The sequence below is a fragment of the Poecilia reticulata genome, linkage group LG9 (assembly GCF_000633615.1).
Source record: "Poecilia reticulata strain Guanapo linkage group LG9, Guppy_female_1.0+MT, whole genome shotgun sequence".
NCBI lineage: Eukaryota > Metazoa > Chordata > Actinopteri > Cyprinodontiformes > Poeciliidae > Poecilia > Poecilia reticulata.
In genome coordinates, this window is record NC_024339.1 from 6,398,899 (window position 1) to 6,423,173 (window position 24,275).

General features: G+C 40.8%; 2 protein-coding genes across 4 annotated transcripts in view; both read left to right on the forward strand.

Annotated features, from left to right (window-relative positions):
* Nucleotides 1-24,275, forward strand: part of galnt9 (polypeptide N-acetylgalactosaminyltransferase 9) — a 1,026,805-nt gene that overhangs the window by 331,730 nt on the left and 670,800 nt on the right. The gene's annotated exons all lie outside the window — the stretch shown is intronic.
* The window catches only part of LOC103469731 (uncharacterized), a 35,751-nt gene continuing 14,597 nt past the window's right edge, over nt 3,122-24,275 (forward strand). Inside the window, exons 1-3 of one of the 3 annotated variants that reach the window (XM_008417616.2) lie at nt 3,122-3,537; nt 18,876-19,855; nt 23,769-23,820. In XM_008417616.2, the coding sequence (XP_008415838.1) occupies nt 3,466-3,537; nt 18,876-19,855; nt 23,769-23,820 (1,104 nt within the window). In that variant the 5' untranslated portion in view covers nt 3,122-3,465. Of the gene's footprint in view, nt 3,538-18,875; nt 19,856-23,768; nt 23,821-24,275 lie in introns of those variants that run through there. The other 2 variants (XM_008417615.2, XM_017306597.1) reach the window with 2 other exon arrangements.

Consider the following 24,275-nt stretch of genomic DNA (forward strand, 5'->3'; position numbering starts at 1 on the left):
GTCCAGCCCCTCTCAAGGAGACTGGTTCCAGAACCAGAGCCATGCGTCGAGGTGAGGCCAACTATTTCTAGCCGGAACCTCTCAGCCTCGCACACTAGCTCCTGTTCCTTCACCACCAGAGAGGTGACGTTCCACATCCAAAGAGCCAGCTTCTGCAGCCGAGGATCAGAGCGCAGAGGTCGGGTACACACTGCACCCGACCCCTTTGGCCCCTCCGACAGGTGGTGAGCCCATTGGAAGGGGGACCCACGTCTCCTCTTTGGGCTCCAAAGTGGTAAAATAATGTCTGGAGTTACCTGTGAGCACTGTAAAAGAAGAAGACAAATAAAACCACAAATGTGAGGCCAAGCTATTGGCAAAAATCCCAAGCAAATTCCCATCGTTAAAAGAAAAGAGGCTGAATAAGACAAATCAAAGAAATGGCAACCAAAATTGAAAACTACATGTAAGTGAAAGTGAAACACAACAGAAAACAAGCAATATATTATGTTATGTTATGGCCAGTCTAATGCAAGCACCATTGTTCAATAGTTAGATTGGGGGGTTGACATCAAATGTGTTTTTTGAGACAAAACTAAGAAATGCAGAGAAATTGCAGAAAGCTTTCCAAACATCCTGAACATTCTCACAAACACTGGTTATATTCCTAAGTTCCCATGGATTGTGTTTCTGTTTTATCAATGTATGTTTATAAAAAGAAATAGAATTTTGTGTTGATTGTTTCTCCCTTCTTTTCATTTATCAATTGGACATGTCCTGGGAAACAGAGGGTCCCTGTGCTGCTAAATCCTCACAGTTTCACGTTTGTCTCAAAGATGCCACTCACAACATGGCAGCAACATTGACGCAAGAGTCATGTAGAGTCTACTCTTGAATCTCTAGTCTTCATTCTTGCGCTTTGCAGCTGATCGCCGCATTCCAGCTGTGTAACTCTCATGTGAGATGCGCTTTAAACCTCTGGTGTCAGTTCATGAACCTTAGCCCAGATGATTCACTGAGTGCGTGAAGTGCACTAAAAAGTACCCCTGTTATATCATATATGCTTTATGTAATAAGATTAAACCAGATTCTGCTTCGAGGACTGGAGTTAAGCCACATTTACCCTTCTGTTTAAGCATGTCCCATCAACAGTAAACATGGTTTGAGCTAATTATCATTTACTAGTGTAAATGATAATGTAATGTAATGTAAATGTAAATACAATCAGGGTAGTCCCTGATTGTACATTGACTTCGCGTGAATAATTTTAAATACAAGTATGCACCAAACATAAACTGTGATTTTTATCCGATTTTAGGTTGCCTGCATATCTCCCCGCCTTTCTTTTCTCCTTTTGGGAACTGAATAAATATTATCGCTACAAAATCTTCAAAATCGGACTTCCTAGATTTTTTTTTTTTGTGAACAGAACTCACAAACCACGTCCACTGAAAAAAAAGAGCGATACCGTTTCAAACTACTTAATAATAACAGTCACTGGCTAAAACCCCGGGGTAGTTGTACAGGAACCCGTCACAAAGGCATATTTAACATTAATAGGAAAACCATACTCAAGTCTCTGAAAGTAGCGCTGTAGTGTGCTGTAATATATTTTATGTAATCTTATTAAAATATTAGCATACATCTATACAACTATTGCGCAGATATGAAATGTATAAATGTAAACAAAAGCGCAAAATTAATTCGAGGCATACACAATAAATTCATTCATGCCATTCTGGTTACTTTGTCGCCATCTACCGGTAATATGAGGAATTACAAATACAAATCTAAAATTTACTGTTATGACGAAAGTATATATATATATATATATATATATATATGGGTAAAAAAATTAGATGAGAGTAGTTGACAAGATGATGCCTTGCAATTAAAGTCTGTGGAGTTACTTTAATTCACGTCAAGCACACATAATGTCGAGTAGATTTTTATCTTTCTGATCTAATGATTAGATAGGGTTTGTTTTTTTCTGGTCGAAATAAATCATATCCTTTACAATTAGACCTAGTTTTTTTTTCTTCTTCTTCTTTCGCAAACAGCTTTTTCCCACAAATGATTTTTTTTCCCATTGGTGAATTTTTTTATTTAATTTTTTTTTAAATATGGCTGACATGGCTCTCTGCCAGTCGTATGGAGTGTATATTGGTATTTAATGCGTTGTGTTGTAAGCTCCACAAGAAGATATTACTCTACATTGCTGGTGGCTGACGATGCTGAAGAAGCATCTATGAAACTGGTTTCTAACCTCACAAGTCAGTGGCAAATTAAAGGCTTATTTCAGTGGTCTTAAAGGAGTCTAGATTGCATTTGCACCCCTCCCCACCCACCCATTTCTCCCCATTAATTTTATTGCAATAATCCCACCGCAATGACACAAATGCATGCAAATAATTGTTTCCAGATCAGCGGAAGAGGCCATATGTTGCAGCTTAGAAATGCTTTCTAAGTGAAAGAAACAGGAACGAGACAGAGATTTTACATGAGAGTTGAAGCTCTGAGAAGAATCAGAAAGTACACAGAGATATAAATATAAATAGGTGGAGCTGTGATCATGGTCTCAGTTTTGATGCTGTTTAAAAAGAAAAAAAAAAGGTATGGTAACTGCTGGAGAGCCAAACACTAATTTGGGTGAAAAGTTAAAATAAAATAAAAACTACTCACACAGTCAGTCCAGCTGAATTTTAGCTTTGAATTGATCACAATCTGCCTTTTCATTGACTTTATTCAATAGTTAAGAAAATATTTGATCTCTGAACTCAAAACAGTTCAACATCGGACAATCAGGGTTGAAGTTGACATCTGCCTTGATGTACCCTAAGTGACTTTGGAAAAGGTGTGTGCATACGGCCAGACATTAAAGAGAAGTGACACAAACAAATGAGGCAGATTAGCAGTGCTGGCCGACAACTGACGGTGTCATCTAGGACATGTTATCGAGGAATATCCTCCCCAGATACTGAGCTGTTAGGATGTCATGACAGACTTCAGTCAGAGGCCTCTTCAGTGTTGCTTCAACGCTGACTGCTACCGGACATCGTCCTTGTAACCTCTTTAAACACCTTTAGGGGCGCCCCTGAGTTGAAACGTGTGTGGGAGACTTTAGTTATTGTATTGGGATATCAGTTAATGCAAAGCCTTCGCATAAGAGACAGATTAACACTCAAATCTTTAACCGTGTGCCCACTCTTTTGCGTTTAGCATAAATTAGCTAATTAACACTCTAATTGAGAATTCGGGGATAACAATAGCAATAATTTAGTACAGACAGGCGAGGAGGGGGCGGAGGCGTATTATTTGACAGCAGAAGCGTGTGGAGAGGCAGGGAGCTCCGGGGGTCTCCGGTTGGTCCATGAGCGATGGAAGCGCCCCCCCCGACACTTCAGGTGATCGAGAGGGAAGCAGAGAGGAGCGGGACGCTGGCCGCTGGTGCGTCGCGTTAGAGAAACAGCAAAGAGTCAGAGGAAAATGACTTGCGTTACGTCGCCCGCTTCACTGACAGCATGTCTGCTCTTCGTTGCGGGATGTTTCGCACAGAAAGTAAGTTAACATTTGTTTGCTGCATTAAAAAAAAAAAAAAAAAAAACATAGAAGAAGAAGGACAGAAAAAAGTCATTCACAGTCTTACTCCAGCGTGTCTTTCTCCTGCATGCACTCAAACCACGAGCTTCACCTGAGTAACTTAATCAGCTGTTTACTTCAAAGTTTTGCGATGTTGTTTTTGACTCTGTGAGAACTTAAAGTAATTTTTAAAAAAAAAGACAAACTGTGTTTCATTTTGGGATAAATATGATACATGATGGACCTATTGCGTCATCTGCGTGTTCATTCTAAACGCACTGCTGTAACTAACCACATGCGAACTGCTGGAAACAAGCTAACACATTGTGAAATTTGACATTTCAAAGTGTTTGTGTGCGTGTGTGTTTAAAATAATTTAGCCTGCGTTACTTTGTGTCGACGACGCAGATAACCTCGTGTTGCCTCCTGACTTTTGTTGATTGTTGAGCAGGAACACGCATGTGCCTGTTTGACAGTTTTAAAAAAAGAATCCGCTGTCACGACTTGTTTACTCATCTCGATTCGAGCCGATCTGCCCTTCTTCACCATCCATCCACTCTTTATGTTATTTTATTTATTTCACTTAATTCTTTAAAATTATTTCCAAGCCGAACTTCATTGCTCATTGCATGCAGCGGGGCTTTCAGGGGTTGTTTTGATGGCACAGGCGTGTTTTGGTGTTCCTGTGCAGCTCAGGGTTGGAGAATGGCATGCAGAGTCCAACTGCTGAAATGAGAACCACATTGAGAGTATGTTCACCTCATGTTTTATGTTTTCACTTAGTATATAATCCCAGGCTTTGCCCCTGACATTATATAATGTGTATACAGGCAAGCGCAGACTGTCGAGTTTTGTTGAACATATTTTGGCTTTTGTTTGGATTCTGTCAGGGCTCTTATATTCAGGCCTGGCTGATTGGGGTGTGAGTGCAGTGAAATCCCGGTACCCCGGTAAAAGGGTTTGAGGTGCTACAAAAGCAAACTTAAATGTATTTTATGTGGTAGACTGATGCAAATTACTGCACAGTTGCAAAGTGGAAGGAAAATGATGAGTAGATTTCTAAGATAAGTGAATTCTGATGACAGCTGGTTGCATTGGGTTTGATTTAAGGGTAGCGGAGTAAGAATGGCCCAAAACAAACCTCACTTTTCAGATTTTAAATGGCAAAAAGAAAAAAAAAATCGGTGTAAGTTTCCTCTTCACAATAATACTTCGAGGTGTCCCAATCCAATATTTATGTCGGAGAAAGAATCATATTTTATCGGTCTGCATCTAAAATCTCTGATTTAGGCACGGCAGTCCTCTCCAATATTTAGTCCGCCCCATCATTTCTACCCAGAGGTGTTCGTATCCCGCATGCTGACCCACTGGTCAACAGTAAATGGGTCAGTTGTTCTCATACTTATTGTTGTTGACTATTGTTCTCTGTTTGAGTAATATCACTTGATCTAGCATTTTTAGCATTCCACACTACAATAAAATTAATAAAAGTATGTTTGATTTGTGCCGTTATCGCATCGGCTCAATATCAGTATCGGCCAATATGCAAAGCTGCAAAATTGGTATTGTATTGAAAGTGAAAAAGTTGTATCAGGACACTCCTAATTATGCCTTGTGTTGGTCTTACTCATAAAAACCCTGATGAGATACCGAACAAGGTTTTCTCCAGTGTATAATAAGTCTGGCGGGCCACCAGTCCTTACTTGCACCCCCACCAGGCTGAATGTTTGTTTATTTTTAGTTTTTTTCCAGTGTTTGCCTTTTGGTGTATAGATGTTGCTTATACTGTCTTCCAATAACACAACAACCTGATCAAATTTTAAAATTTCCTTTCAACTCAAACTATTTCTTAACTCAGAAACACGGTGAGCTGCTGGAAGACTGCCCTAGTGCTCCTGCCATTGGGCTAAGCAGGTTTTCTGGGGGGAAAAATCTCGTTGGTGTTTGGGCAAGTGACATGTATGAATACTTTTTGTTTCCTTTTTCACTCCTTTTGCTCCTCAAACATGATCTCTACAGACGTGTAAACACCGACTGAAGTGCAGCCTTTAAAAGTGCTTTTTGAACTTCCTCAGCTGACTCTTTTTCTTTATAGATGACTGAATCCTGTGACTGATGTCTAAATTTAAGGAGCTTTACCTTTGACACACATATTTTTAGGTCATCAGGAGCGGAGGAAGACCCGTGGCTTCCATCTGTCAGGAGTCATCCTCTTCCGCTTATGGAGCGGGTCAGCTCTGCAGCAGAGTTCTTAGAGCTGGCCTGCAATAAACCGTCGATGTATCAAATTGTTTGCATCTACCGCATTAGTTCCCGTGCGCATAGGGTGCACACTATCTTTGCAATTATCTGCCTGAGGGGGCATGGTAAATGATGGCTTTGTCCTCTGTTCCCCTTTTGTATTAAGTTGATTTTTGGAACAGCATAAATAAGCTTGGAATTTAATTCTATTCCCCTGAGAGCAACAGAGGCGGTCGGTCCACAATTCAGCTCTTTGGTGGCAGGAGAGTGAATTTGATCTTTGTTTTAGTGCTCCGCTTTGTGTTTCGGAAGGTTTTATTTGAGATGGAATGAGGCGGGCATTCATTACTAATTGAAGTGAGTTGTGGGACAAGTGAACAGTGGATTCACTTATTCTTTTGGTGAATTATAAGACAATATGTCCACACAGCTCATCAACAGCTAAACATGTCATCGAGTGTCAGTAGACTGAAGTGGGAACGGGACAAAAAGAGGCCCACCCCCACAAGTACAGCTTGAAGTTCTGTTGAAAGGACAGAGAAACTGGGCAGTGTTATTGCAGCAAGTGTCTTTGTGAAAGATGACCGCTGATGATTTAACCTGCTGGATTAGAGGAACACTTAACAGTCAGACCTGGCTTTTATGTGTAGTCTTGAGTTTGGACAGGACCTACAGACTCACATTATTATATTTGTGGGTTTTTTTAGTTCTAGAGATGGGCATAAATAAAATCCAGCTAGAATGTAAGGACCATGGATTTTTTTTGTCACCAGTGCAGAGTCGTTTAAAAATATACATATTGTGATAAATAGTCCCAGTCAGATCTTTGATGAAGAAATTAAGTGACATCATGATTCATAATCTATAGAAAAGGGGCGGGGGCTTCAAGTTTTATCATGATATTTTGTGGTGCTGTAATGGTAATTAAAGTGATGATAAGAACATTTTATTATTTTTAGGGAACTGTATGGCTCTGACTGTATGACACAGCAGTCATATCCCACAAACGGATACTTTTCTTGGAAAAACATCCGTTTGTAATTCACGTGTTTAGGACACCAGCCACATAACGAAGAGAAAAAATTCATTGAATTTATTGATTCTTTCATTGAACCAACATTAGATAAAATGGTAAAACTAACAATCCTGACAATACGGACAGCTTTTTAAAAATTGGACAAATTCCAATTACCAATCTTATCAAAATTCTTATCATGGTAAGAAATTTATCACAATAGTTGATAAAAGATACGATAAATGCCCACCATTAATCTATTGTTGTTGGGTTTTGGTTTTTGTTTTATGTCGGATCCCCTTGACAGCTTCAACAGCTTCCCTGAAGCTCTAGGAATCTGTTGACAGGGAATTTTTGATTGTTTTTCAAGAAGCGCATTTGTGAGGTCAGACATTTGTGTTGGATCAGAAGGCCTGGCTCACACTCCTGTACTTTAATTCATCCCAAAAGAGTACTATCAGGTCTCGCCCATCCTTCTCTTCCTGGACCCTGCTTGGAAAATGAAGAGATGAAATCCAAACTGTTCCCACCAACTTGGGAGTGTGGAGTCGTCCAAAATGTCTTAATGGGCTGAAGCAGCAAGACTTCTTTTCACTGGAACTGAGCGACTCCTGAAAAAGCAGCCCCGCACCATAACACCGTCTGCACAAAACTTTACATTTGTGAGCAGACCTACACCACTCTGGAGTCCAGTATCGGAGCGCTTTACACACCACCGCATCCAACTCTTTGCATTTGATGATGAGTGCCACATGAAGTTTGTAGGTCCGTGGCTGTTGACTCTGCAGAAAGTTGGTGGGCTCGGCGCTCCCTGCACCTCATTATCTTTGATTTTACTTGGCCTGCCACTTCACGGCTGAGTTTCTGTTGTTCCTAATTGCTTCCACTTTATTATATTACCACTAATGGTTCACGGGGAGATATTTATTAGCGAGTTCAAAACTGGATCTATTGCACAGGTACTGTTCTGGTATTTACGGAGCCCATTCTTTCACAAATGTTTCTAAAAACAGCTTGGATGCTGAGGTCTCCTGACTGGGACTTTTGACATGTTTGCTCAAAGAAGGCTAAACTATGTTAAGCAGTAACTTTAGTGACTAGATAAAGTCACCTAAAATGCACATGCCTGTATCATTTCTTTCCAAATACTGCTCAAAACATACAGCTACAGTCTTTAATAGTAGTTTTTAACATCTTGCTAACAAAGCTAGGCTACACTAACCTGCGTCAACGTGATTACCACTGATGATTCGAAACACGTGTTTCCAGTCAATCGCTGGCAGACAAAAGAGACGGGGAGAGTTGCTCTTATAATGAATAAACTCAGAACTTGACTTTGAACATTAAGGCACAGTAAAATTAAACTTTTTTTTTTTCTTTTGTTGAAAAAACAAGTAAAGAAATGGAGATGTGTTGGCACAGCTGGCAGTCTCTCCTTTGTACTGAACATCATCGCAAACTTTGGAAGCAGAAAAGATCAAATTGAAAGAGAAAATCCCTGATTTGTTACATCAATTTTTTCATTTCTTTTTTTAATTCTCCGTGCAAAACTTAGCTGAATTGCTTGATCATGGATGCAAGACGAGCAGTGGATGTGAGTTGAAAAGTTCTTATCAGTCCCAACACCTGGGATCGGGTCAGAAGAAAATCCCCCACAGGCCACTGATTGTTTTCTCCTATTTAAACTAGTCTTTTGTAACTTCTGTACAAAAATCTGATGAATAATTTCCATTCACAACACCTCTGACATTTATCATCTGCACTGTGTGTTGGTGCATCAGCCTCCTCCAAGCTCTTTTCTCCACTGTTAAAAGCTGGGTGGTCATCATGTATGAGCAATTCTATCATTTCCTTTGTCATGGCTTTACTTTTTCATCACTGATGCCAGTAATAGATAGGAAAAAGGGTTTGCGGCTGCCTGTGTTCTCCCTTTAGGCGTGTTCAGCCAGGTGGGGCTATTATGAGTGGCGGATTAAGTTTGTTGTCCCAATCTTACAAATTACAGGCTGCCTTAGTAGCTCACCCTGAAAAGACTTGTGCGGCGAGGATATGCGTGGGCTGTTCACAGGATGTGTTGCTGCAGCCTGTATTATCAGCGAAAGCATAAATAACTGGGATCTGCCAGGGTCTGATTAGAGCAGCTGAGCTGAAAATGAACCGCTTCCGGTCACCAGCTAAGTGATCGGAGGGTTTCAAATGAGCAGAAGATTGTGCAAAAGCCCTGATTTCATTCTCAAGGAGTTTTTTTCCCCCAACTTTTGAGAGAGGAACCCTGCAGCCAGAACATTTAAATCTGTTACATAATGCTAAGTATGAGTAGCATACCTTTTCTGTAGTAACATATCAACCCTTCCTTAATGAATGGTCGCAGATGGCTTGGCTATTTGGTGATTTATTTTCTTTCCTTGATAAGATGAATGAATAAACTCTGGGTTATGTACAGCGAACCCCCACTCCTGGCACACAGTGGGTTAAGGACCACAGCCACCCGCGAATAGTTGAAATCCACAAATACATGCGACGGATTCTAAAAACACTTTAAACAGTTCAAACACCAAACCCACCTTAAAATGCAGAGTGGAAACCATCTTGGTACTTGGTGCTGTACTTCTTCCCTGTCTCTGCTCTTGTGGTTACAGCCAAAGAAAGATTAAACAATAACTTGTCAAGTAGCATTGTATCTAGGTATTTCAACATCAAATATTTTTTATATGCGCTTTGAAAAATTGGCGATGAGTCAATTTTTTTTTACAAATAATTTCAAGTTGTTCCACTGAAAAATCTACAGACACACATGCGTTTGTCCTACGGTGCTATTAAACCTTTCTGGTATCCGCTGCCAGGGTAATTGTCTTCTGTCATGTTATGTTCCATTACGACCACATCTAAAATCCAGTAAAACCAACCGCCTTCAGAAGTTGCTGAATTGAACTGGGCGGGGCAGTGGCAGTCGTAAAGCATGTGATTCACACATGGAGGCCTTAGTCCTTGACGCGGCCATCACAGGTTCGGTTCCTGACCTGTCGGCCTTCACCGCATGCCTTTCCTGTCGTTTCAATACTAAGTAAAGGCCACTAGAACCAGAAAAAACCTTTAAAAAATAAAGAATGTTTCCATATGCGTAAGTGGAGTCTGTGTTTATTAGTTTAATTACAGCAGGTATCAAAAGTTTCAAGAGAACATCAGTTGCATACTACGGAAAAAATTTCAGTGCAACAAATTAGCTTCTGCGGTCCGTTGTTTAGTAAATGCTGACAGGTGTTGAGGTATAATCATTCTGTATGAATGCTTTTCTAATTGCCACTTTAAGAGGTGAGAAATATGTGAAAAGTAAGCTGCGACTCAGTGGTTTAGATAAATACGGCCAGCTGGGTCAGAGCGGACAGGAATTCAGTAGATAACTGGCCGGCTTATCTGTCTCTTTCCGCAAACACCAGCAGGCGCACAGAGAAGGCGGTACTTCCAATGTGTATTGTTCTGAACGGTTCCCAAACGATTTGTATTGATAATGAAGTGCATCAACTCGGTATCTATTTAGAACACCCACCATTTCTGACAGATTACGCTGTACCAGTGATGTATCTGTTTGGGGCGGGAAGTAACTGTGGAACTTGCTGACCATTTTTATCTCGTTTTCCAGCTCGGAACTAGTCATTGGTTCAACATGTACCACCTGCTCTGCTGTTCCTAATAAAGGTCAAGGAGAGGAATCAGCCAATTTGCCAATATCCTTAATCAGAACCAATACGCAAAGTATTTCATTGTGGTGCATTTAATTTATTTTAGTTTGTGAAGCACTGTTTTTTAGAGCACGAGTTGTTGGAAATGTGTTATATGAATAAAAAACTTGAACTTGAGAAGTTCAAATCAGATGAGTGTTCAAAGAGGGGCAATCCAACAAGTCGAGATGCTAGTTTTAACTCTGGAGAAGGTACAGAGATTTTATCAATAAATCAATTTTTTTTTCTTTTTCATTGTTTAATTTTGGAAAATCTGGATTCCCCCCCCCAGCAACACACTTTTTAGGTTTCCATAGTTTAGATTGATGTTAGCCCTCCCAAGAGCTGCCATCCTGATAGATGAGCGTTTTTTTTTTTTTTACAGCTTCCAATTATTATGACTTTGAATTCAGGTCAACTCACATTAAAAAAATTATTGAAATAAAAGCCAGTTTTTAAGATATTTTCTGTCATTTGTGAAGTGAGGAACAAAAATGTATAAAAAATTATAAATCATATTTTGTATAAAATGTTTATTCTTAAGCCATATTTACCAGGGCTTAAGAATAAGCCCTGGAAAAGGTGCTCTGGTTGGATGACAGCAATGTAGAACTTTTTGACTTGTGTGCAAAATACTGTGGGTATTAGTATTTTTTTTCTGTCTGGGATGAGAACAAAATGCAAGAGTTGATGGAAAGATGGATGGAGCTAAATACAGACAAGTCCTGTAAAAGCAAAATGTCAGAATTAGCCTAAGAAGAACTGGAAGGTGATCCAGTAGGATAACTACACTCCATTCAATCTGACTAAGATTTCTTTTGCAAAGAAGAAAAAGAAGGTGAGTCTCTGGATGTGCAGTATTGACGCCGGGTAGCTAAAAATGTATCCCACGTTTTTCCAAATACTGACTTGTTTAAAAATAGAAGAAATCAATGTCATTTTACTTCCACATCACTGTACTTTTGCTAGTTTATCTATGTGACTAATTCCAACGTAACGGATTTAAATTTGTGGTTCTCATGTGACAGAAGCAAAAACGTTGCGTGGGTCTGAATTCTTCTGGGAGGACTATGGACTTATATTCAATTAGCTCAGCAGATGTTCAGTTCCACCAGATGTTTTGCTAATTGCTGCTGGCTAGTCTGAAGGAGCTGAATGGGGGAGTCATGGGCGAGGGCTGCTCAGTGAGGCAGAAGCTCTGAAGTTTGGAAATTGCAGCTGTGAAGAGGAGCTTTGTCCTTGCAGGCAGCTCTCGGTCCCACCAAGCGTTTCGTGCAGCTGAATGGTTGCCACTGGAGATAAAGGTATTTCTCAAACATGCATGAAAGAATCAAAGCAACACTCCAGGTGTGTTTTTGATGAGTGAATAACTTTGTAACACGATGTAAAGCTCAAAAAAGTCAGTTTCTACTTTTTTTTTGAGCTTTTAAAAAAATGTTTCAGACTATTACTTTTGGCAATTTAGCCAAGCCAGGCTCTCCTACTGCGCTGTGCAAACCTGTAATTATAGTTAAAGGCATTCATTGGATATCAAACAAAATTTTGAATTATTTCTTAAAACAGTTTTTTTTTTTTTTTTTTTTTTACCACTGCGGAGAGGAGGTCAGGATTCACCAGAGTTCCACAGACTCGCTTAACAACGACCACAGCTGCAGCAGCTATTTTTTTTATGAGGAAATATGTTAATAGCTTTCAAACCACAGACATGGAAAAGAGCGCTTCTTCTCTCGCCCGCCTGGCCACATATCTGTGCACGTTTTACGAGCGCAGCAGCAATCATTTACGGTTTCCTCCACGTGTCCGGTGACGACCATCGTTCCGTGGCCACTACTGTTATGTGGAGCGAGCCTGTTGTTTTGGGTTCAGAGAGGTCTTTTTATAAGTCCATTGCGATCCAGAGAGCAGCGAAAGCTGGTCCACACTGCGGTCAGGGGCTAAATTTAAGCTTCCACGGCCGTTGTTCGAAAACCTACAGTGGAGTGGACTCGCTTCCACTGATCCAATCTGGAGAAACTCAGAAAAGTGTGTGATAAAACCCAGAGCAGAGCATCAGGGCCTTTCCACAGCTGTGCAGAGGGACCTCGGGGAGCTCCTCTCCTATCAGAGTTTCTGCATGCAGCTGTGCCAAAAACTCAAAAACAAAACCTAACCTTTGTTTTTTTTTTGTTGTTTTTTTTTTAATGGTGTCTGTGTCTGTCCTGGTTACAAGAAACTTCATGAGAGAATTGAGTTTTCCTTTTCTCGTCTACAAGGACTTCTCTCGTACGCCTGTCTTTAGGAGAACTTGTAATGATTCTTTGAATAACCAGAGAAATTCCTGTACGTTTGTTGAACTCCAAGAAAAAATAGTTTTTCCAAAATTGAATTAGAGGCAGTCATAATTTTGTTACATTCACATAATTGCATAATTCCTCCTATTAAATTTTTTTTTTTTTCCCAGAACATTTTTTTTTTGTCCTGACTGAGGATTTCATTACAAAATTAGTTTCAGTCTTGGATGTTATTTTGGTTCGCGTAGGAGTATTTCTGTTATTTTTGTCATTTGCGTCCAGGATTTCACACCGACCCTCATCAAACCGAAAGATGAATTTCCAAATTCTATTTTCTATTTATTTTTTGCTACATTTATGCTGTTTCTTCCGGTTGCTTCTTCCACATTGGCCATTGTAATGCCTCCTGCATGGATCGCACTTACAGAAGCAAAAGCCTGTGAGGCGGTGTCACTCTTCTCCTCTAGTAAACAGGGCTGCTGAGGATTCCTGCCCCCTTACAGGGGCCTGCCTGCCTGTTTGTGAGCCAGTTTGAGAGTGTTTGTGCATGAAGGCTGGTGTGAGAATGTGTGTGCGTGTGTGTCTGCGTGCACGCTAACAGTATTTCAGCAGAAGGCGGCTCATGTTGCAGAGTTTTCACGGCAGCATCACCAGCCTGGGTGGTTGCAAAAAAAAGAAAAAAAAAGAAAAAAGCTTGGTGCAGCAAACAGGGCAGCTTGATGGTCTCAGTTGTAAGATATAGGGTTGTTTACATGTAAAGTGCTGGTCCTGGTGTTTTTATGACCTGCAGTTGAAACCAGAAGTCCATTTATGCCGTATAAAAATGATTTCTATTTGCTGTCTTAGCTGTTATCAAAAATATATACCTCAAGCTTTCATGCTTGACAAGATGGAAAAGTAAAAAAAAAAAACAAAACATCAAAACTGCCAGTTGATCAAATTTACTTGTCTGTAGCACATTTCAGTAAATGCAAGGAGGAAGACATCACATCACCCCAAAAGGACAAACCCATTTGTGTATGGATGCAGTTTAATAATTATACCAAATAATAATAATGCAAGCTTTCTGAATTTAAAGGCATGAGTAAACAAACATTCTTTCTCCATATTGAGCAAATAGAAATAAGTTTGGTGATTCTAACTGACCTAAGACAAGAGACACGTTTGATCTGATGTTAATCTCAGACAGAAAAAAAAACGTGGGTATGCATCTTTTTACTTGGTGTATAAAAACTTGTAGTTTCAGTTGTGTATATATATTGGAAGCATATTTTTTCAGCTCTTACACCAGCTCAATCGGAAACATAGCTACACTCCAAAAACAAATCAACGCTCTCGGAGATGACCGCATCTTTTCAGATGTTCCGCTGAATGAGACGCTTCAGGCCGTCGTGTCCTCCATTAACCTTCCCCTGCCCAGGGACGCACCTGCTGCCACCAGCCCAACTGGGACACAAGCGCCCTAGCTGGTTCTTACATAAAGCTCCAGCTTGCACCTTATTAGCATCACTTCATTAAAATATGATCCAGCCAGCCTGCCCATTTGTGGAGTGGCTCACTAAAACAGCACTGCGGCCTCATTGTTTTGCCATGAGAAAAGGCATCCTGGAATAATTAGCGGCCTGCCAGTGGAATGGCCTGTGATGTAAAAGAACTGGGATGTTTGGCATTATAAGAATGCCCCATTTCCACTCGCCACTGTTTCACTTCAGAGTCCTTTCATGTGTAGTCTACCATGTACGTCCCAGTGAGCAGCCAGGGAGAAATGAGATGGTCCCATCACTGACACCGCTGTCTTTTCACCACTACCCACTCCATGCTGGGCGATATTTGCTGCCTCTTCTTGTCTGGTTGACTATCTCCTACTTTATTTTGGTTGACAAAAGCTGCCCATTTTGTTTTCTGTTGTTTTGGTTTTTGTGTAATCCAAAAAGCAGCACTTTGTCCTTCCTTTCCACCATAATAATTCAAAGAGGTTTCCCTCATTGCTCAATTTTCCTGCAAACACCTAAATCAGCTTACACTCCCTAAATTAAGCATGAACAGCATTCGTTCCATGTAAGGGTAATTTCCGGTGCTCTGGCAGGGCAAGCGAAGCATGCCAAGAGCTAATGTAATTACATTTAAGTGTTCGTTCCAAAGGAGTAGCAGCAACGGCTAACTTGACATCAATGCTCGTGCGTCCTTTTCAAAGTCGGCAAACGTTTAATTTCACCAGTTTTAATACGACTCATGTGCCAGAGGCGGCGGGGTCTTATACGACAACGGTACGTCTGTTTGTAAATGTAATTAGCAAAATATGCAAGGGAACTAAACTGGTTAAATTACTGCATAGCTGGTCAGCCACACACTTTCCCATTGCAACTCTTGGAAAGTCAGTTGGAGCTAACAAATATGTCTGACATGCCTTCACCAAGACCCACATCGCAACTTGTAATGTCTGCACTTCCATTATGCATAAGTTGGTCAGAGGCTGTAGTTCAGTACAAGATAATTTTGCACAAAGATTCGACTTGTGGCTTGCTGTACCTCCAGCTGCGTTCTCACTCTGAAGCAGAGCAGATACTTGTGCTGTAAGGTTGAGGTTTGTGAATAAAACACTTTGGGATCAACTTACAGCATGGTGTGCTTTTGATAAGACAATCCAACCGCATTTGAAGAACACTCCTAAACAAACGGCATCAAGGTTATAAATCAATGTCTCAAATATTGACTTGCTTCGTCATCCGAAAATGAAACACGACTGAAAAGCTATGAAGACATTGCTGTCCACCGAAACTGAAAGGCTTGGATTGGAGTACATTAATCAGCCAAGAGGTCCCTGGTAACTCTGAGGGAGCTGCAGAGATCCACAGGTCAGGTGGGAAAAGCTGTTGATGGGATGACTTTCCATTTGATCATTTTGACTTTTATGGCAGAGCGGAAGGTAAAGCTCTGTTGATGAAAGGCAGCAAAAACGGCCAGTATTTGAATAGCCCACGGATGTTCAAAGACCAACAGCAGCAGGTGCAGTGAGAGGTGGATTTGGAAAGTATTGACCTTGGAGGTCTAAAACACAGCTTCACACCACGTTTTTGTAAGCAATGTAGAAAACGGTCTGTCATTTTCCTTTCACTTTGCTATTACGTACTGCTTAATCCCAACAGGTTACGTTCAAGCGCATGCTTATAAGATGACAAAACTGGCAACAGTCCAACGAGCGTAAATACGTCCTAGATTTTTAGAGCACCTCATGAAATTGTTCAGAAATTATATCAATAGACTCATTTTCACAACTTGTCAGTTTTATGGAAGTTTTTTCTTTCTTTGTCAAATGTGTTTCAGCAAGCTGCCTCGACTTTTTGTAAGAGATAAACAGCCTGAAACCCTGTTGATCAACCCACACATGTAATTCTAACTGTACTGTTGTTGCAAGCGTAAAAATTAAAGATGCTATCGGAGGCCACGTTTTCTCTTATTTCTTTACGAGGTTGGACCTCAAAAAAAAAAATCTTTTTAGCTGAAATATGATGAACTCAGAAATGTTTGGCAGTGACCACTCAGATTTCTGGATACACAATTTTGACTTCTCTAATATTATTGCTGATGATATTCCTGTTGGCCAATACTCTTGTCCAAACATATACTTTTATAAATGTGCTAACAAGCGATCAAGTAATGAAGTTAATTTGTTGAGTAGCTCCTAGTTGTATTCTGATGGAATTTTATGCATAATCATTATTTTATAATTCACAAACAATGAGGCAGGACCAGAAAAAAAAAAGTTACTTTCCCCGAGAAGTCTCATCAACAAGCTAGCCTATTTCTCCATCGGCCCATTAGCAGGATGTATGTTTGGGAAGGGGGGTTCAACCTTCCAAGCTTCAATTTAGGAGCAACATGGAGCAGCCTCGTCTACTTTTCTTCCTGTCTCGAACGCAAGTGTTGCTGCCGGGTGTTGAGTTTGTTACCTGTCTGGCAAGGGAGGGGGGTCTCCTCGTCTGGGGCTTTCCCACAGTTAAGAACCGAGGTGAACAGAAAGCCTCATAAATGCACAGCTCCCCTACAAAGGTCTGGTTTTCAACTCCCTGGACCAATAAACATCTGCCTATGCTTAGGGCCAGGGTCCCTTTTAAATCTCCATACACCTGGGAAGAATTACAGCCAGTGGGGTTTGAAGGAATGCCCCCAAAGGTCACCAAGGCCAGCCACACAGGCAGTACAGAAGCCTTTGCTACACAGGCAGAGTTGAATAGTTCAACTCCTAGATGGTTCATATGAGTGAGAAAATCAAGACTACGGCTTTCATGTAATATATTTACCTTTGGCCTCATTATATTCAATCAGATCAATGTCATTGATCGCCATTAGATTGAATTTCAAGATCGCAAGTATACAAAGTCACATCATTTAACAGTTGTACTTGTATTGTAGGGCAGCAATAATGGGAGAGATGAGAATCTCGTTTTAATTTTTAAAAAACAACAAAAAAAACATTGTTTCACATCGATTTGGGAGTGTGGGCTTTTCCTACTTGGCTTTAACACTGTTCCATTTCACATATTAACTTATGTACTTCACATAATGGGATGAATGTTTTATCTGTTTATTAATATTAGTCTTCAGTATGGGCATGTTGTGGCTGATTTTAAGAATATTTTACTGGAAGTTGTCTTTCTTTCGTGCTTGCAGTTTATAGATCAGTATATTACTGGACATTTTTAGTCTGGTCAATGCAGAAATGACACTTTTAAAAGTGATAAATGATTTTTTACTACTTCGTGGACTCCTACCACCTTGGTACATTGAGACGTCAGCTCTTGATGCGGTAGACCACAGCATTATTTCTTATCCATGGATTAAAGGAGTAACATTGCAGTGGTTTAAGTCTTAATGGATTGACAGAAGTTTTGCAGCCACACAAGAAGACGCTCTCTCTTCAGAAACTCCTGTCTCGTTTGGTGTACCTCCGGGGTCCGTATTTGCACCTGTTCTTTTTTTTATCTAATTTTTTAAATTGAACGAGTATTTTTTTAAATGCCCTGTCACATTTTGTTTCATCACTACGCAGATGACAAATATGTATATTTATGAATGAAGCATAATGTTAAAACACCTTTAAAAGCCATTTTGAAACATTTCCTACATTTCTAAAAATAAATAAAACTAAAATTAAATTAAGTGAAGACAAAGTAGACAAAGTAGAAGTCCTATTTTTTTTAACTTATAATTAATAATATAAATTGAACTTGACCCTTTGAGCAGTTATGCGTGCCCTTTCCTGGAAACCTTGACAGGATTTTGGACTCTGGATTCTGTCTTTAAAAGTCTTTTTTCAGTTATGCGTAATTGCGAAGATTAATGCTGCATTTACTTAGTGCTCTTGAAAAAGTCATCTGTCTTGTTGTTGGACTAGCCTTTATGTCAGTGTCTGAGTACCTAAAGTCCCATATCTACTCTGCAAGAACCGAGAAACCCAAAGTCGTAGGACAAGAATGGCATTATTATTGTTTAGCGACTCTGGTCTGGAAGCTCTTGGGACACGATATGGACAAGCTCTTTTCTCGTGTGTCGTCCCGACAGCTGTTGTGTGCACGGCCAGAAATAGGGCCTATGAAGGGAGCTATGAAGATTTCCTTGGAGCGCTGCACTTGAGATTCTCAGAAAGTGCAAAATGTGCTGACCAGAACAAACATTTTCTGTTCTTGTCACTTTGATTAAACAAACCAATTTCTCAGTTGTTGTGGGAATATGCTCAGGCTTTTAGTGACATTTAAACTCTTGAAACTCCAATGAGATTAAAAAGATAACGGCGACCAGGTCTTCTTGGCAGCTACCCCTGAAGGGGTTACTGCCACTTTATTCAATGTTCAACACACTGGGTTGTCTTATCAGTTTCATTGTCCTGCGAATTTCTTTAGTAGTTCTACAGTCAGTGTCTCTAAACTTGCTTTGCTCATTTTTAACAATGATGCTAACAATGATGCTGACCTGGATATCTTTTTGGCAATATTTACTGCAGGCTTGAGTGAAAATGTGATCTTCTTAACACCGGGAGAAAGCAGAATGACTTGTATTTATTATGTTTTTCAGGTGTACTTCGACTGTGGTGCCAAGGTGGATGTGGTGGACGTTCAGGGCCTCATTTTGTCTCCTGGCTTCCCCTACAACTACTCCTCGGGGACTCACTGTGTTTGGCAGTTTGTTGTTCCAGTCGATTACCAGCTTGTTCTGGAGATATTTGACTTTGACGTGTTCGAAAGCCACGATTCCGAAGCTCAGTACTCTGCTTTCTCTAATTTTGAAGAAGAAGACGAAGAGGCAGCAGCCGAGGAAAGAGGGAAGGTCACCCCTATCGGCTTATCCGCTGACGTGAGCTTGTCGGCAGCCACAAAACCAACGCCTCAGAGCGCAGGGGATCTTTTAAAGACTTCCCGAGATGGCGTTCCTAATCAAGTCGTGGTCCAGGAACAGTCTACAAAAATGGAGATTGCCAAAGTTTCAAATTCTGCCAAAAGATCTGCAGACCTGTCCTCTAGTCAGTCTTCATTGCCCCCTTCTTCCCTCCTTCTCCTACTTGGTGCTGCGCCACATGCAGACAAGGTCAATAACTCCGTCTCTGCCTCTCCCTCAAATGAAAATCTCAGTCCCACTTTGAACCCAAGCGCGGTCATGGAGGAGACCACCTATGGCTCACCGCCCTCCACAGGAACTCCTCCTGTGAGCCCTGAAACTCAGCAGTCCATCCTTGACGCCTGCCCCCACGACGTCCTCTACATCTCAGACCTCATCACCTTTTCTTCTAGGTTCTGCGGGTCCAACCGCCCTCCCAGCAGCCAGCTGGTTTTTGGCTCAAGCCAAGAGATGGTGGAGGTCATCATGGAGCTGATCACCACCACCCACTGGGGACGCGGATTCGCACTTCTGTTCCACTACCACAACCTGACCAAGCCAGGAAGGGACCAACGAACCACGTCTCCGTCAGACGGCAGGGTGGACTCTCTTCTTGCTGCTGTGAGCGGAGCCGCTTTCTTCGCTCTGATACTCACGACTGTACTCTGCATCATTTTCAGGTAACAGAAGCAACCAAACAATTTAAACCAGTGGAAATTGTGCCTAGAAAAAGGCTTAATGGAACAGCTAATTGATGTTAATACAGTCGGTGATTTGTGTTTGACACCGGAAGATGCAGAAATTCACCTTCTAAAAATTTCTCGCAGTTTTCATTAAACATTGGCAACTGGAGCCTTTGTATTAACTTAATGTTAAACAATGAACCACTTCTGGTTTTGCTGAAAATGACTGTTTTTTAAAAGAAATAATTAATTTGGAAAGATGGAGGAAATGATGCATACACTGATCAGAATTATACAACCAATTTCCGATATACAGGTGCAGTACATCTTTGACTTGCTAATACCAGTATTAGTTGATTTTTAATTTCTCTCTATAAGTCTTAAACAACATAAAAAAAACAAAATATTTATTTTTATGTTAATTAATTATATTTTGAGTAGAAGTTATGTCCTATGTGAGAGAGCAGCTTCTGTAAAGGAGGGTTTTACAAAAACAAAGGCAAAAGTGATTTTGAGTTGGCTTCAGCATCTTTTGTTAGCGATTAGCAACATTAGCATCAGCAACTGTGAACTCCCAAGATCTGAACTCCTGCATATCCTGCCGCTGCGTAGCTCGACAGAAAATGCACAAGTGCTGGCCTGCATTGTCACATCCCTGTAATGTTGACTCAGCTGGGCGCCTCGGTGCCTGATGTGGTGACCTTTGGTGATTAGCTGGCTTTGGCTGCGGCGGTGCGTCTTCCTTGATGTCGGCGTTTCTCACCAAACACCGAGAGGGCATTCAAGGTGCAGCACCTGGCATCAATTCCAGCTCCACAAAACCAGAAAGGCAGGATGAAAGCAAAGGGCGGGTAACTGAGCGACTAGGGGACAACCGGGAGAGGCAGAGTCCAGTGTGAGTTTGGTAGCAGTACCATTCAAAGGCTGTTAAAAAGGTGTAAATTACATTTGTTCCCAGCCCCAAGTAAGTGGCGCTAATCTTAAGCAAGCGTAATACTATCCGTTCTGACGAGCTGATTGTTTTACCCCCTCGCTGTCTGAACGTCTGGAAGGGTTTACATTTGTGCCTGTAATAATCCTCAACTTTCTGAAAGAATTTGAGCAGCTTGGTACGTCGGTCCCTCCGCAAGCACAATAACTCTGCAGGCTCTCACTTTATAAGGCCAGTAAAATTAGAAACACGTGTTCCATAAAAAGGAAAGTGTATATAGCAACAACAACAACACCACAAACGCACGAACACGCGTTAATGCGCAACTCAAAATGCAAAAGCTCCATGGCTGTTTTGTTGTTGTTGTTTTTTTGTTTGCTTTGTTTTTTCCCCTCCTGATGTTTCCTGTTAATTCATGAGTTCACTGAAACAGCTGGCACCAAGCCAGGCTAGTCAGGCACAATCATGCAAGTTTTAAGTAGCACTGAGTTCACCTTCGAAGGTGAAAATCGTTAGGAAACAGCCAGAGGTGGATGAGGGTATCCGCAGGGGTTGCTCTCCGTTTACTGGTGACAGGTAATGAAATCAGTCACTCAGCTGTGACATTCACTTTTAATAAGAGCCTACATGCCTGCGTATTTCATACTTCACTGGGTCAAATAAATCTCAAAATGGGGAGGAAAGTTAGACAAATACTCCAGAAAAGACTGACAACATACTCCATCTTTTAAGAATATTAATAACAATAGCCATGTGTGTGGGGAGGGAGCAATATTCAAAAATATATTCCCTCCCCTTGAAGTTTTTCACATTTTTCAACAACCATCAGTGTACTTTATTGACGTTTTGATATGACAGAACAACACAACGTGGCGCGTGATTGTGAAGAAGAAGGAAAGAATCCTGGGTTCTTCCACATTAAAAAAAAAAAAAAAAAACTTCTGAAAAGTCAACCTGATACCCCTAAATAAAACCCGGCGCATTCAAGCACCATCAGTTGCCGGCACATTAGTGGGTAGACTCCACATGTGTGTAATTTAATCTCAGCATAAACCCGGCTACTATGTAAAGACGTCAGAGGTTCGAGGCTAGCGGTGGACATGAAGGCCAAGCAGACAGGTCGAGGTGAAAGTTATGGAGAGGCTTAACGCATGATTAGGCTACGAAATACAATTTGAACATTTCCCTGAGCTCTGTTCAATCCAAGTGGAAAAAGAATGGCACAACAGAAAGCGACCTGAGAAACGATGGACCGCCTAATCTGACAGGGCTGGGCATGGAGAGCATTAATCACTACAGCAGACGAGAGGCCCTACGGTGAATCTAGAGCAGCTGCTAAGATCCGCAGTTTAAGTTGGCAGGACAACTATTAGCCTCGCACTCCATATATCTGCCCTTTCGTGACAACAAAAAAGCGAATGTTGAAGGAAGGCCATAAGAAATCTTGTTTGAAGTTTGCCACTATCCATGTGGTAGACAAAGCAAACGGGAAAGAATGTGTTCTGGTTAGATTAATTCAAAATGGAACTTTTTGGCCTGCATGAAAAACGCTGTGCAGGCAAAGGGGAGGGTGGATTATGGGAAGATGGATGGAATTAAATATGGGAAAATGTCTGAAGACCTGTCACTGAACTTGAACCTGGACAGAGGTCATTTTGCAGCCTAAGTTTTTTTGTAGGAATGCAAGTTATCAATTAATGAGTTAATCTAAAGTTGATTGATTTTATCGATAGACTAGCAATTAATTAATAAGTGGCCATTTAAAAAAAAAAACAACAGTTTTTCTCTTGTGTCAATACTTTTGACAATTAAGTAATTTTTTAATGAGCTCTGTTAAAGTGAAACTTAAGCAGCTGGTGGAGTTTTTATATTTCAGAACAGAACTGCCTAAGTCGCATTTCTCATTCAACACCGAACTCTGTTCATACCATTTCTCTTCAACGTTCTGGGCTAGGGCCACCATCTTTGTTTCTGTATCAACTGACTTGGCTTCTGGATCAGTGGAGGCGCCCTCTCCTGGATGACGGGCAAACTGCAATACTGAATGAAGGTCCAAGTGGATGTTTTGAGTCAGTCGATTGGAACTAATTTTAATCTAATACACCATTAATTAACAATTAGTCAGAAGTTCATTAACTGTTCGCATTCCTAGTCAGGTGCAGGGAAATGTTCACATTCCTTTACTGGAGTGACCCGTTCAAGTCTAGGGAAAATGTGGCAATCATAATGTTTATGAACTCCGTCAGTCTAGTTTGATGAAGTTATTCTGTTTAGCTGAGAATAACTGGAAGAATTCAGTCTCTAAATGTGCAAATCACTGACTCAGGGGTTTGATTACAAACACAGACTACAAGAAAAACAAAATACCGTTTTCCTTCCACTTTCCAATTATACACTACTTGGTGTTGGTCTATCACACAAAATCCCTGTAAACACATTTAAGCTTGTGGTTGTAGCATGTAAAAAAAACGGGCTTAAGGCAAGGCGAATGTAGGAATAATGTCGATCCTCCTTTAATGGTAATTAAAACTGAGAGACCGGTTAGAGCTTGTTACCACACATCACAAAGTTTTAAATTCCTACCAGCGAAAAAATGCAACGACAGCTCAGCAGCAGCCATTACAGGAATGGTTGGAGATGACTAGAGCGTTTGTGAGAAGTCAAGTTTTTGCGGTGCTTCTTGCTTCGTTATTCAGGGCCACAACAGAACAAATACTGAGTCGGATCGCCACAGGTATGCGGGAGTTATTATACTAAAAGTTAATGGAGGTAATTATATTGCCAGAAAGCTCCCATTTCAGCACAGCTACATGGGACTGTGTCCATTTTTACATTTCTGGTCAAATTGCAAGCATCAGAATGGTTTTCCTTCAGCAGCAGCTTCTTTTTAAAAAAAAAAAGGAAAAAAAAGAGCTTTCTTTCACAGATCTGTCTTTAATTAGCACTTGAACTGATTATGGTTATTACTTTGTTTTTCAGACCCAAACTGTGTCCAAAAAGAGCCAGTTCCTGCACATCCAGCAACTCTGAGGTACAGAAACAAAACGTTGTTTTGTTTTGGGTTTTTTCCCCCCCAACATCCTCTCTGTTTGGCATTTTATTCTTCTGAATATTTGGTGCTTGAAATACATGATGCACAAAGCTAACAGTTTTAGTAACATTTTAGTTGAACTGTGTGTGTGTAGAGGGGGTGGAGGGGGGAGTGGGGGGAAGAAACAACCCCAGACTGTTAAATCCATAAAATTGGAGTCAGGGGCTCCATATTAAGCGCTGATTATTACAGACTCCATAGGGAGTGAGAGGTGGACCTTGTCTTGTTTAAATCTCTGACGTCAAGGCGCCTGTTGTTTTTCTTTTTTCCATAGCTGTTCGTGTCGTGAAAGAATTTGCGGGATGCCTACGAGTCTGGCACGGAATTTCACAAAAAAAAAAAAAAAAAAAAAAAGATTTAGAGATTATTTGCTATTGACAAATCTATTCCTCTTT